Source organism: Perca flavescens, chromosome 12, assembly GCF_004354835.1.
Source record: "Perca flavescens isolate YP-PL-M2 chromosome 12, PFLA_1.0, whole genome shotgun sequence".
In the NCBI taxonomy this organism is placed as follows: Eukaryota; Metazoa; Chordata; class Actinopteri; order Perciformes; family Percidae; genus Perca; species Perca flavescens.
Window position 1 is genome coordinate 14,682,136 of NC_041342.1, and position 15,588 is coordinate 14,697,723.

General features: G+C 40.6%; 1 protein-coding gene across 1 annotated transcript in view; it reads right to left on the reverse strand.

Annotated features, from left to right (window-relative positions):
• The window catches only part of cdh2 (cadherin 2, type 1, N-cadherin (neuronal)), a 64,706-nt gene that overhangs the window by 22,292 nt on the left and 26,826 nt on the right, over positions 1 to 15,588 (reverse strand). Inside the window, exon 3 of the mRNA XM_028592412.1 lies at positions 2,492 to 2,712. Within this exon, the coding sequence (XP_028448213.1) occupies positions 2,492 to 2,712 (221 nt within the window). The remainder of the gene's footprint in view (positions 1 to 2,491; positions 2,713 to 15,588) is intronic.

A 15,588-nucleotide genomic window follows, 5' to 3' on the forward strand; every position in this document is an offset into this window, starting at 1 on the left:
ATCTACACTCTCCGAACACCCTCCATCTTCTGACTAGGAGTCTACTTAGAGTCCAGGAGAGTGTTAAGGCCCGGACACACAGAGCCAATGATTGGCCGTTGGACAGGCTGGCGAGGTCAGTGACTCGAGTCTGTTCGGTGTGTTCCGTGCCGTCGTCTGTCGGCCTTCATTTTGGCCGATTTGACGTATTGATGTATAATCGGCGGGGCGGGCACTGCCAGCAGTCGGATTCACATGACCCATCTGATTGGTAGAGTGCTAACCCAGAAACGGGGAGCGGAATGAGCGTGACTGAGTCTCTGAAAATCTGACAAAAATCTTTTAAACTGACCTTTGTTGATGTGAAATGAAGACAGATTCAGGAACTGCACGGCCTATTTCTTGCTTAAAATGTTTTCAGAAACACATTTCGGTGAACTATTTTAGTACAATATGAGATCGTATTCTGAACAAGCTGCTGTGACAGCCTGTTTTTTAAATTTCCGGAGAAACGTGACGCGTTCGTCCAATCAGCTGCCAGTTTTCATTTTTGGGCGACAATACAGATTAGCGCCGCCTGCTGTTATGGAGACGTATTACATCTTGTCGCTTTGGTGTGTTCCGAGGCGCTTTTTTGACCAACTCGGGGAGACTGATCAGTCCAACTGCCTTTTCTGCCGACGGCCGCCCGTCTGGTCAATGTGTCTGCAGCTTTAGGCTGAGAGATGGCCTGTATGTGTGTGTGTGGGAATGGGAAGGATTAGGCATGTGTGTATTTGCCTTTAGAAAAATTCTCCATTTACGATACGGACACATTTCCTCCTCACGGAATGCGGTGGAGCTGAGGTTCTAATAGAGGTGGAGATGGTGGCTGAGGACGCTCAAGTTAATGAGGATGTTGTTTGGTTGTCATTGATTAAAATGTTTCCCCAAGGCTGCGGCATTCATGGACTAATAAAAAAATGTAATCGCTGATGTGATTAAGAGATGCGTGATGATTCATGACAATAATTGTGCTGGGAGGGAAGATAACCGCTTATGACCTCATGAACGTGCAAGACACAGGAAAGCCAATCCCTGATTTCATTACGGACAAATCAGGGCAAACCCAACAGCTCTCTACAAATACAGATCAGAGTACCGCTGCTGATGATACGGCGGATCATTTGTATAAAAAGGTACAGCCAATGTGGGGTTTTGACTTTAATTTAAAAACTTTAAAAAGAAAAACTGATGAAAGTCTATGTTTACCTGTTTGGGACAAGAATGTATTTGCCGTTGAATCAGTTGACAACAGTGACTAATGGTACCATTAAAATCACATACCTGCAGGAGTCCCTATAGTAAATGAGTGTCAGTGGCCGACGGTGGTATTTTGGAAAGCCATGAAATCATTACCGGCTACAAGTTTAATTTCGGCCCAGCAGACCACCGCACCTGCAGCACTGACAGTAACTACACATAACTGTCAGTATTAACTTTTAATCTGCGCCCACATAAGATACAACACCGCCTTTCCTGAGATTATCTGCTATACTGCCCATTTAGGAAAAGCCACTTGTGGCCATTTGCTTAAGTGTATTAGAGAGATAAAAAAGAGACCCACATTGGTCTTTGTAAACCAAACACGATTATTGCATGTGGGGGTGTTCTTTAAGACAACAGAAGGCTAAGGTCTAAGATCTTAATGCAATTATTATTAACATATGCACATAAAGGCTCACTTATAACCCTACAGAATCGGTCAGGATAGAGTTGAAAATTGTGTTTGTGTGTGTGTGTGTGTGTGTGTGTGTGTGTGTGTGTGTGTGTGTGTGTGTGTGTGGCGTCACTCCTGTAGGTTTATGGCAACAGATATTATCTAATTGAGCAGGATCACATAATCCACTGGCACTGAAGTCAAAACCTTTACAATAACACAGCCTTTAGAGCTTCTTTTCATTTCCGAGTTACAAGGCAGACGGACAGGACATGTGCAGTGCTTTTTTTGTGCACTTCCTCTGATCCTCGGCCAACCACAATGTTGACATATGAACACGCGGTCATTCTAACTAATTGCAGATGACTGCACAACACGTCCAGCGGAACGTTTAGAGCGGTACTCTACAGCTCAAACAGATGCTTCCCGTCTTCCAAAGCACTGAAAAAGGTGCGTCCCCTTTTGGATGATAAGGCAATAACCTCACAATCACAAGGCATGCTTACTGAAATCAACTTTATGAGGAGCTATTTTGCATCTGCTCTAGCTACCCACTGACCGTGTAAAGTATATGTTTGTGCTCCTAGTAAATTGACACATTAAGTTTTAATTAGCAAGCATCCATCCAGTCTCTCGGAACACCTGCTACAATTTAGGGAACTAGTCATCTGTGAATGTGCAGTGTGCCTAATAAGCGTAAGTTATTTGATGCAAGGGGAGAATTGATCATTCAACCTTTCTACAGCAGTAACATCAGTCAGACAATCAACAAACAAGTCAGAAACGTTATGGAAGTGATTAAGGTATATTCACCTGCTGGCTGGAGTGTGTGGAGGGTTTCAGCCTGACTTGAGCCACCCATTGCTGCTGAGTGATGGTGTCACTGGCCTTGATCAGCAACGGTGACGCAGGGAGCGTAGAGTGCTCAATGCTCCTGGCAGCATAAACTACTCCGTCAGCCTCTATTCGGAAGTCCGATGGGTTACTGCATTCAAACCGCATCAGACCACCTCGGCCACAGTCGACAAATCTCACTGCAAGAGACAGAGACAGATAGATTTAAGTATATATTTTTTTTAAATTAGCCCAAAAGTCAGAGAGAAACCTAGGGAAAAAAATATCTATAGAGATAAAGGATGTGCAAGACAGACAGACAGCCAGCCAGACACAGAGGGTCCACAAAGGTTTTCTGATTCTCCTTCTCGCTCATACATTATTCACTTCAAGCTGTGCCCCAAAGGTATTGCTCAAAGCAGGTGCAGTGGAGGAGAGAGGTTGGAGTGAGCGAAAACTAAAGAAAAAAGGGGAACGTGCCCCTTAAGGTCTATTAAAGAAGAACCCAAAACATTAACATTTAAAACCGGGTGTCTAAATTTGTCTAAATGCCCCACTGTGTTTGCGTCTGAGAAAATCTACACAGTGTGTATAAACATGTTTCTATAATTCTGCTAAATAACGCTTATTTTATTCGCAGCTAAGGCCATTGCATGCTAGCTTTGTCCCCCATGACATACAGGGATGCCTTCCGCGGATGACTACCAATCCTCAGCTCCTCGAGTGACAGAAGTAAGCGTGTGTGATGTTTATTTCATCAGCATGTTGTTCACACAGAGAAAAAAAAAACAGAAACTCACATGCATACAGACAGGTGGCTCATGGGGGCTTGAGTCCCACCGGTGCCTCAGTGGCACAACACTGGTTCATGTTACAAGTGAGTGACAGTACAGCACAGCCTACGTAGCCCTTACGTGTACACACACACACACACACACACACACACACACACACACACACACACACACACACACACACACACACACACACACACACACACACACACACACACACACTCTTTCATACCTCAACACCTAAAAGTGTCATTGAGTGATCCTTTGTGTGGAAAGGTTTTCCTGGCAGGCCCCCCCTTCATGTTTATAGCACACACAAAAAAGCATAGGAAAAGATGGAAATTCCTCCCGGCCACAGAGATCACAACGTTACCATATATCGTTTGTGTGGAGGCTCTGCCAGTGCCGCCTTGAATTATTAAAGGAGATGTGGAATTACTTAACAAAAGCCTTGAAGGAGGGTGCCTAATCTTCTTTTGTGCTGCTACCTTGGGGACCCACAGATGTCCTCAGAGTATCATCTGCACTCAGAGCGCGTCGAGTTTCTCTGGGCTTGGGGAGAAGGATGCAGTACATCAGTTCAGGGTCCAAAGGAAGTCATAAGTTTAGCCCCGAGTCCTAATTTAATAGTATTACCCAAACACGTGCAATCAATTGTCCTAAAGTGCACCACACCCTTACTACTAATACATCTTTCAGTAATGACAAGGGTGAATTTAGCACTTTTCTTGTTGCTTTTAACAGCAGGGGCAGATGTTTTCCTGCCGATACCCTTGGTCCCAGGTGTACTTATTTTTTTTAGTGAGCAACTAAAGGTAGAATGGCTGGAAGCAGCACAGCAGAAAATATCCCTTTAAAAAAGACAATCTAATAATGAAAAGTAAATGTCGCAAAACAAAAGAGTGGAAAACTCTGAACACCAGAGCAAACGTACTTTACAAACTAGTAGGGCTGGGCGATATGGAGAAAATCAAATATCATGATATTTTTTACCAAATATCTCGATATCTATACGGAGACGATATTGTAGTGCTGACTATTGGTGCTTTCACAAAATTAGATTTTTGATAAATAATCATCAGTAATGTGGATATAATGACTAAGTGGGTAAAGGCAAATAATAGAACAGTTACAACAGTCTGGTAAGTTCAGAAAATGACATCACTTTACTGTAATGCAGCCTTTAAAACCAGTAAAAGACAACACTTATGCCATATTACGATATTACGCTATCCAAAATCTAAGACGATATCTAGTCTCATATCACGATATCGATATATTGCCCAGCTCTACAAACTAGCATATTTTTGAATGTGAGAAGTAGAATGTTAGTGACAGAGGGGGAGAATAAATCAAAAATAGGAGGTTGCATAAGGTCATGCAGTGTAGACACAATTAATTAATTCTAATGAATGAAAATGCAATCTTGCTATACTTTATCCAAACCAAAAACCGGGAGAACAAATCTTGTGCAACGACCATGAGCTGCATTACATTACAGCTGCTGCTAAAATATTTAAACACTGATGTAACAAGATAATAGCACTGCAAACTGCACTTGTTTTACCTCAAGAATTGCAATTCAAGTAAAATAGCATTGCAGGAGAGCCAGCGGTTCCAATAATGACAATAGAAGAAGATCTTTCTTCCATACTGAAAAACACTCCTTCCTGGCTGCTTTTGTTCAATTACCCTTGACCAATTAGTTTGTTTTTCTCTTTGAACTTGGCAAAACTGACATCAGATAGATGACCTTTTCTCTCTGAAGGTTTGCCTTAAAGCCAGCCGCCTGTAAACTCACAGCCTTCAGGCAATCACCAGACAGCCCAAGTCAGCAGATACTCAGACAGAGGTAGAATACAGAATAAGGGACTGTCAAAATAACTCACAATGTGGCAGAAGACAGTCCATACATTTAAGAATTTCACTTGAAGCTGGGTAATGTCACACTCACACTCTTTTGACTGAGGTGCTTATGCTGTATAATGCTATTCAGCAAGTGTAAGCTGAAATGATTATTCATGTCATGGTTCCAGCTTCTCAAATATGAAGATGTGTTGCTTTTCTCTGTTTTATATCTTTGAAAATTAACAATACAAAGAATTTAAAGACCTCACTTTTGGCTCAAGGAAATAGTGATTTTTTTTTTTTTACAGTTTTCTGACATTTCATAGACCAAGTTTTACATTATTTGGGAAAATAACTAGCAGTGATTAGCGGTGTTCTATTCATTATTTAGTAAGCAAGTAGTAACAAGACAACAGTAATGTAAAGCTGACTTATCTGATCCTAAAATATTAATTTATAGGCTTTAGTTGTCAAAACCTAAATCTAAAAATTTTAAACAAATATGTATGCTAATAACTCACTTATTTTAAGTACAACTATAACTAAATGCATAAGTGTCTCGCACTTTTTCCACATTGTGGATCCACAGAAGCTGCAGTCCATATGCTTCCATTTTCTGTCCTACTGGCACTTTTGACTATATATTTTTGTGAACCTGTGTAGCAGTTCACTTGACAGCACTGTTCCCCTTGTGAGTTATTTAGCCCCAGCCTCTTGTTTAGCTAGGCTCGAGCTCTTTAACATTGTCTGAAACGTGGCCATCTGAGAGGCCCTTCACCAGTCAGCCCCCTCGGCAATCGCAACACAAACTCCCAGCAGGCACAACCGTTTCCAATGATAATGAATGAGAATGTCCAGCGTGTGTCTATTCGTTTATCAGACACACTCTAGTGGCTTATAAAACCACCGAAATGTGAAGTGTGTTACAGGTTAAACCCTGGCTGCTGCAACTTATCTATATCTAGATGTATTGGCTCCCCAAGGTGCAGGGCTAAAAGAGGTCTTGGCTGCCACACCCTATCAGACATGTCGTCATGGGCACAACGATAAAGGCCTTTGGTTTGGACAGAAATGCCGATGCAGCAGAGGGGGGCTGGGGTTAAAAAGAAGGGGGTAGTAGTGAGAGAGAGAGAGAGAAACAGGCCTGTCAGCATAAAGGCCTGTCCAACTAATGCCCTGCACCGGGGCCCAAAATTACCTCCAACTCAATGATCCTATTCACAGCTTAGATGCCCCCTACTGACAAGCAACACAAAAACCCCGGCTAACCTCTCCGTAGTGCCGGAGTGCCTCTCTATTGTCTGCTCCATCACGTGATAACTCTAACTCAGACAGACACATATAGTTAGAGAGAGATAGGGAAAGGCAGAGAGGAATACATTTAATTTGGAACATGGAATGTGGACTCCGTGACTGCACAGAGGCATAGAAAATGTTCCACAATTTTAGCTTTTAAGCCTGCCTGCCAAATATACTGGCTGCAAGTGAGCATGCTGAAAGTCCCTCTAATGTGCTGTAAATGTGACAAGACTGAAACCTCTCATGTGAGATCATCCTAATATACCATCATTCATTTCTGGGAAGTGAGGTCACTGACAGTTGAGAAATACTCAGCATAGGTGTTTCATCAGTAGCCGTGGATAAATGCAGACCCAGGCAAATACCCTAGTGGCAATCCCCCCCCCCCCCTCCACCCAACCCTGGCAAATGGTACAACACCCCTGACAAAATGCATTATTCACAAATGAATGTGACCAGGTTTAGTACAGTGGCCTGCACTGGCGATGAGACAATGCAATATGAAGCAGAGGCTCCAACTGAATGTGCTTTGAGAGACATCCATGCCAGCTGCACTGTTTATAAGATCCTGTTAAGCCCCAGTGAATCTCACACTCTGGTACCTCAATTTAAACTGCTGTGATATGAAATTCTAATCCAGTCCAAAATTGAGGAGAACATGCCAAATTAAGGTCAGCATTCTCTAACTTTGTGCCCGACTACAAAAAAAACATTTTTCAAAGCATATTGTGTAATTGCCCAATTATTGCACAGAATGCTAAAAGCACAATGCACTAATGTTTTTTTTGTTTTTTGTTTTTTCATAAGATGGCTGCTTGCTATGCTTAATTGTGCATGCATATGTTATTTTCTCTAACGGTACTTTTTTTTAATGCTATTATTACGATTACATATTCTACAGCTTCAAGGCTGGTAGGTATAAAAATGCCATTGTGCAACTTACTACATCCTATTCTTCACAACTATGGCTATTTCCATGTAGATGCTTAAAACGCACTATACATTTAGATCATTAATATAGCAGTAAACAACTATTTGCTATGTACAGTAACACTGTTGCCGTTGTTTGGCACGGTTAGCGCTGCTAGCCGCCACTATTTCGGCTCAGCCACTTCCACGTTTGCTTGTGAGCCGTGTGCAGGCAATCCCAGCCCAGACTCTGAATGTCATATATAGCACCTTTAAATGTTTTGTTTTGTTGCTCTCTGGTCTGATGCAATCCATAGAGATGCTAATTTTAAACTATGCACTAGAGCTGGGCGATATGGAGAAAATCAAATATCCAGATATTTTTTACCAAATACCTCAATACTGATATTGTGGCGATATTGTAGGGTTGACAATTGGTGCTTTCACAAAATATGCGCACAATGAGGTTTTTGATTAAATAACGATCAGTTATGTTGATATAATAACTATGTGGGTAAAAGCAAATAATAAAACAACAGTTTGGTGTGTTCGGAAAATGACATCACTCTACTGTAATGCAGCCTTTAAAACCAGGGCACACACTTGTGTCATATCAGGATATTACGATATCCAAAATTTAAGACGATATCTAGCCTCACATATCGATATAATATCAATATATTTCCAGCCCTACTATGCACATTTAAACGGACATTTTCAAAACCATTATCAATTGTGTCAAGAATTAAGTCAATAAATGTGAAGGCAACATCAATCCTTTTTAGTAAAATAAACAACACTAGTAAACCAAGACATTCATGATATTCATAATATCCATGCATTCAAATAAGGTGAGGTTCAGGGACAACAGAAAGCTAGCCTATATTTCTGTTTACAGAAAATAGGGTATTCTTCAGAAAGTAAAGTGTTTGTAGCTGAAGCTTGGATCTGGGAATGATGATACTGCCTTTTGCCAGACTAAGCCCTTGAAGGCGTTTTACTAATGCACTGCACTTCAAACGTGCAAAGCATTCCATGCATTTATAGCTGGGCCTAAAATATGTTAGGGATTTGCATGAAAAAAACATGCAGTGTTTGTTCTCTGTTCAGTGTCTCTAGCAATTAAGAAAAACTAAAGAGGAATTGCATCAGAGCATAAACACATTTAACAAGCAGCTGGCTCGTTTTCCTAGTCTGATTGCAGTGACCATTCCCCCAACACTTGGTTTGTGGAGTTTGTGTATATTGCTGGAGCTATTTTTCCTTCCTAAAGCTGCTGCCTCAATTAGAGAATTATGAAGTGGCCCTCAAAAAAACGTATTGATACTACCTTCCCTTATCACCCACACCCACATCGGTATACACACTCAGAAATTTAAGTAGCATGGATGTCTGAGCGGCTATAGCCATATGAGCTTGCTCAATCTCAAACACAATCCCTTGATCTAGAATGCTGGCCCTTGGGACAGGGGAAACTATTTTAATTTGTTTAATTTAATGTTCTTTCTTTTCTTTTTACACTTGCATTTATATCACATTTGCACATGATCATTTGCTCTCAGAGGGTACTGCAACCATGTTTGACAACCATTGTATTTAAAGGACAATTACAAGGTAAGCAGACTCCCCATCAGGACAAGAGTCACCTTCATTTTCTTCAGAGTGCCAAAGCTTCTCCCTGTTCCTGTTGGCTACAAATGTTCTTGGTTGTGTCTCGGCAATGATTTGCCTTTATGAAACTACCATTACCCTCTCCGCTGGCTGTCCCATGCCTACACATCAGCTACATGCTTAGTAGATACCTGCTGTGTGCTGTGATCTTCCTAAACCGACATTCAGTATGAGCCTCTTACTCCTGTGGCAAAACAGGTTTCTCTGTGAAGAAAAAAATGCATGATGACAGTTGGGCTCTTTTGAATAAGTAATATTTGGCCTTTGGAAATTAGCAATCTTGATGGGTTAGTAGTGAAGGGGAAGCGCAGGGGGACATCACAATTATTCTCGGGCCTTTGTTGGCTAAATAAAATGATTCTGTGTTTTCCAGTACAACGACAGCCGAGCATTGTGTGGATTACTGTGTCATTGGAGCCAAGAGCTGATAAGGCTAAGCTACATCCTTCTGCAGTTATCAGCGCATAGCTACTGGGATTTTCTTCTGTGAGTTATTGAGACGAGCGGCTTGATACAGAGGCTTTAGTGGGGTATTAAACTGACCACATTACCAGGTTGTCAAACACTCTTACTCTTTATGGTGTCTTTCAGAAAAGCTCGTTGACCCCTTGGAAAGCTTACAGCTGAAGTTCATTATGAAAAGCATCACATTAATATGCTGGTAAATCAAACTACTAAAATGACTGATTGCCAGATTTATAGATTGCCAAAAATATCTGCCTTCCAGTATGTTTCACTGTCCTTTCTCCTTCAAGTTCAAAGGACAATAATTGATACTTTTTGGAGAATGAAACTTATAATTATTGTATACTATGATTGGGCTAAGTGTTGGGTAAATATGACCATATAATGTAGTCTCCTGTCTCTAAATCTTTCAAGCCTGTCTGTCTACATCGACCAGTTGGCAGAACATCTCCCATGTAAATCAGAGTTGTATGAAATGAGGTGTTGAACTTTATGACCATAACAGCTATTCTTTGACCTCCTTCTGCCCGCACATAATAAGGTCACAGGTTTTTAATTGCTCTCTATACCTTAATTCACCGAACACCTGCTGGTATTGGTCACTTTGCTCAATATACAAAAGCTTTAATGATTTATGGAGGGAAGGAGGAAAGGATGGAGAACAAGCAGGTAGGGGTTAAATAAGCAGTCTGTGTGTGTGGTTGGAGGCCAGAGGCATGTTGAGAAACGGAGATGCCTTTTAGAAATCAGAGTGTGAATAATAAGCCATTTAAGGCGGCCACATGCATCATTTTTTTTATTGTTCCTGTATTACAGAGGTCATTCTCTAGTGACCAGACGCCACAGTAATACACATTTTAGAGAATGCTCTACTGCACGCTGCATCCATCTCTGTTGTGCCGTGGGGCTGTTACAGTGCTACTACGTCTCAGGCATTTTCAGCTGGACAGGAAGTTAACTCATGTCTGAGGCTATTGTTGGGTGAGAAATAACCATGAATAATAAACATCAGATATTGATTGGTTTATTTATTTTTTATGCATCTACTTTGATGAACACAAAGATACTACTTAAAAGAAAGAGCTCAAGTTTTATGCACAGTCAGATTCCCTAAAAAAATATGAATTAATGTTTAAGTAAAAAAACCACATTGGTTTCATCACTTTTATAGATATACTGTATATACGGTGAAGAATTTGCTAAAATTAGATGAAAGAACTGATGGTTTATAGGTGAAATTTTCTTAAATATATTTGGAGGTTAATGTTCAAACAAAGTCCGAGAGAAAGGGGAAAAGACTAATCAGCAGCCAATGGCTACATCACCTGATCACTATGAGCCCCCATGCCTCGGGTTCCAAGCTGAGCTGATATTTTCTGAAGAGGCTGATCACGAGGGCTGGGCACTAAAACTGCCTCAGTGCAACCTGTAATGTGACATTATTAGGTCCTTTTGATCTCAAAAGCACAGACTCAAAGCTATTTAGTTCTTCCCCTTGATCATTCCCATCAAAATACCATCATAAAAATCAAAGAGACAAAGAAGGAGGCAGTGAACAGTGATGAGGTAACCTCTGCTGACGTGTTCACTGGGTCTTGTAAGACTTTTTAATCACAGCAGCAGAGTGGGTCCTGTGTCTCAGATATGTTGCTGACAGAAGAGGCACAGAAATATATATCTCTGCCCAGAACTGTACCAATCATTGTTCCGCAGGGACAATCATTATCCAGGGCTTTTGGTGTCGAATAGGTGACCTACGCAATGATTTCAATGTCTCCTGCTTTCACCAAGTGGAAAACTAATAGTGTTAAAATAACCCATTGTTAGGCTATAGACTTCAACTTCTCTACGTCTCTAGCTGTAGTAAATATTAGCAGTGCTATGGCTCAGCACTCTCCAATTTTAACTGAGTCATGCGCATGTTTATGGAAATTATAACAACAATCACTAAAGTATTACATTTATATATTCAAAACCTGTTATCACTGGAGAAAACACACTATTGGTGTCTAGTGTTTGAAGATAGCTGGTGCCAGACATAAATGCTCAAACGCCAGTTTGTGTGCAAACATTGCATGTTTTAGTAAAGGGTGAACATATTGTATCAATCAAATCCTGACCACTTGCATATTTGTCATTCGTGCAGTGAACGAGTAACAAGCGGAAGCTGTGTATTAAGCCACATTTTGGCAAACAGATGGACAGCTGAGGAATGAATTATGCAAAAGGAGTGGTTTGGGAAGTTTCAACCGTTTTTTTTTTTTTTTTTAAATGATTTGTGATTTGTGTTTCAGTTTTACGATAGAAATGGTTATGAAACATTAAATTAAGAAATTAGAATTTGATCCTAAATACAGTGCACATATCACATTCCACATTTGATATGTTCCAAGGCAGTTAAAAGACAGACGGGACATTTACTGGGAGAAAACAAACCAAACAGTTCGTTAAAGCTTGCGTTTGACAAAGATTGTGCAAATGAATGTTTAAGAAGACAAAGACATTTCCTGGGAGATTGACCACCGAGGAAGCTATTTGTAGGTTATCAATTTTGATCAAATTAAAACAGATGTTATGTTGGGATGTGATTAAATTCCGACAAATTGTCTAACCTCCTGTGTCATTACTTGACATGGAGTTCATTTAATGCTGAAATGCCACCGTCATGCGTGACAGGCGCCCTCTTCAAATGTAACAAGCCCAATGCTTAGCTATAGAGCAGCACATGGTTAATACTAACCCTAAAGTCTTTAAGTGCTTTCTGTCTAGTAATAAATGTAAGTAATAAATGTTACTATCTTAATCGCCTCGCTATATTCAACCACATTAAACTTTCATTACATGGTGCCACACCAGTAATCAGCCAGGACAAACACAATGGCATGGACATCATGTGATATCAAGACAATGTAACCAAGTAATATGAATAATATTTTGATTTACAGTACATGAACTACTACCCACTATCTGTTTCCCGAGTCATAGTCACACATTCGCGAGTGACTTGAAGTCAATGCTGATATTGCCATGGGTGAGCTATATTCAGAAAAAAAGTAGAAGGCAAAATAGGGTGGCGATTTTTTTCCTTTTTTTAGATTTATCTGAATGTCTGTTCTTAATTGATACCTCCCTGATGTTACGCTTCTTTAGCTTTGCTGCACTTGTTAAGGTGGACTTACCACTGAACAATTATGATTCTTCGGAGTACGTTAGGGTTGATGACTTCCCACATTGTTTATCTGAAGTGAGAGCTTATCTGCCAGAATACACTCAAACACTCCAGTAGATGGACCATGGCTAGATAGACTTGAAATGAATTCATGCACATGTAATTTTAACCATTTTCTTTGCAATAATGACTCAATACTAATTAACAAGAAAGTTATAGCTATGAAAAGGTATGGTTTGGACATCATCTCTACCTTGCAAGAGAATAATACTTGGGCCTGCTTTGCATATCTTTGTTGTCAATCAAACCCATGCAAATGACTAGTTCAGGTAAAGACTGATACGGTCCACTGAGTCCAACTACAAACCTCCCTTCTGTGAGCTTAAAACAGAAGAGCACAGCAATTTGAGCCACATTCAAAAAGTGAGGGATTTTATACAACACAGAGTGTCTGTGAAAAGGAAAGAAAAGACATGGAAGGATGTGATGCACTAACCTACAGCACAAGATGTAAAATAAAAGCTGTAGAAAATGCATGGGGATCTGGGACTGGTTCTGGGGCCATTATAGGATGTGTATCACAGTCACAAGTTCATGCTGAGTTTTTGAGAACAAAGCTAATGGAATTCCTGCTCCTCTGCCTTTTCCTTTGGAGAAGTCGGGGCACGGGGAGAAACAAGGAGAAGGCATGTAAATCCTCTTTGGCTAGGAAACAAAGCGGCAGACAAAGGAAGATGAGGCTGACAGCCTCTGGAGAAGACTATTATACTGTTAGATAGGGGTCGGATCTTTGTCTCTCTCAAAGTAAAGAAAAATGCTTTATTGAGTCATTTTCACAAACACACAAAAATCTATTCTGCCTTACTGTTTATAACAACTTGTGTAAATTGTACGACATGTACATTAATGTAGTAATCAGTAAAAATATGAAGAATATAAAGAAAGGGGGGAAAAAAAACTATTTTGAGGCCATAATGGTATGTAAATGCCTATTTTTCAAGCAAATGAGTCATTGTGGTGGGCAGACCATTACAGTCCCAGCTACCAACCATTATCCTCATTTTACTCACTTGCCCTATGCCCCACATCACGAGTCACTTAAAATGTCTTTCAAAACCCCATCATAAGACCAAAACAAACCACCATACCAAGGCCATAGAGTTACTGGGTTTAGAAACCTGCCTCCTCTGAGAGGTCGGGGAGAAGAGAAAATGTAAAAAAAAATAAAAATAAAATCTGTCCGCAAAACAATGACAGCAAGGAAAAAGAAGATTCTTCTAAGCGAGGGATTAGGGTAGCTGCCAATACATGGGGTGTGCGCATTTGCCATTGCACGTTTGAATCAATATGTGTCAAATTCCGCTTGAAACACAATTAGCCCGTGCTTAAAGAGAAGACGGAAAATACACAGAAGCAAGATTAAAGACAAGCCAAATGTTCCTCTCAAAAGCTTTCACATTCAACACATATACAGCTTTTCAGACGCATGACAGCTTGTTATGTGCTGCTTCAGTCGAAGAAGGCAAACAGAGAGGAAAGCATGCATTTGTATGAATTTACAAACACTGTCTTATTGTGTCAACAGAGCTTATCCCGTTGTACGTTGTTGGTTCCTGGAGATATCAGGCTACAACTGGGATGTCGAATGCATCTCGCTACTAACCTACTTTGACCTGCTTGACCCTCCCCCACACAGTTTGTGCTCAAAAGAGATCAACCTGGTGGAATGGAAAATGGGGAGGAGGCAGTCTATTCTATAAATGGATGTTAGTATAAAGGCAGTCAGTCAAGTTAGTCCACCTGTGCAAAGCAATTATTGACTGTATCTCAAGGCTGAATTAATCATATTTTTAAATTGATAGCACAAACGTATATACTTGCAGTAGACAAATAAATCCATTTTAATGCTTTAATGCTAATGTAGTTTGGAGACTATGAGAACTAGAGTTGTTTATCTGAGTTGGATGGATACATCTTGTGCACAATCCAGAGCCATTATTGATCCCTGTTACTGTTTTTTGTGTTGTCTTTAATGCAGAAGTTCAGCCTCTGACACTCAATGCGGCATCAATTTGTAAGACAGGCACATCTTTCTATTAGGGCTGCTCACTTTCATATGCATGACTTCTTTTTTTTTTATTTCGGAGCAGAAGCAATTTAACACTATCCAACCTGACAAATTGACATATTGCATTGGAGTCTCGCCTTCACATAATGCATGGTGAGTGGCATTATAACTACACAAACTATTTGATAATTCAAAAAAGTTTTCCCATTAAAAATATGCAGACTGAATAATATGTATTCTCTACAAAGCTAAAATGTGGCTTTTAACAGTTCGTAGAGATAAAGAATGAACATGGTTGTCCTTATGTGAGCAAAAACTGCGTTACACATTATAAATAGAAATGGATATAACAGTCTCTAAACTGTAACAGTTGCCCAGTGCAAATGCAACATCAGGTGTGAACAATTAGTCTTGGCATCAATCTAGCACACGGAAGTGTCTCCTCTCGCATGCATTATCTGTGTTAAGGGAACAGTAGAGCATTACCATGTGGGGAGCATGGCTCTGTGACTGGACTCTTACTCCCATGTAATCAGCTGAACGGAGTGGGTTCAGAGAAAGATCTGTGCAGCTGTGCTTTATTACAGACACAATGAGTCCCAGATTAGGGGAGCTGGAAGGATGGAGGGAGAGGATGGGGGGAGGTGGGAAGGAGGGGTGAAAATGACTCCAAACACATCTGTCCTCAGTTTGTCTGCAGCTATAACACCAAACCACAAGCATGGTCAAATACAAATCTGTCTCCGCTTCGAAAGGCCGCCTGCGGAAATGTTTCCAGTTCCAGTTTTTAACGCGAGGACTCGTGGGAACAGTCTGGCGTCTCGCAGTGATAGCAACGTTCGTCAGGGTCACA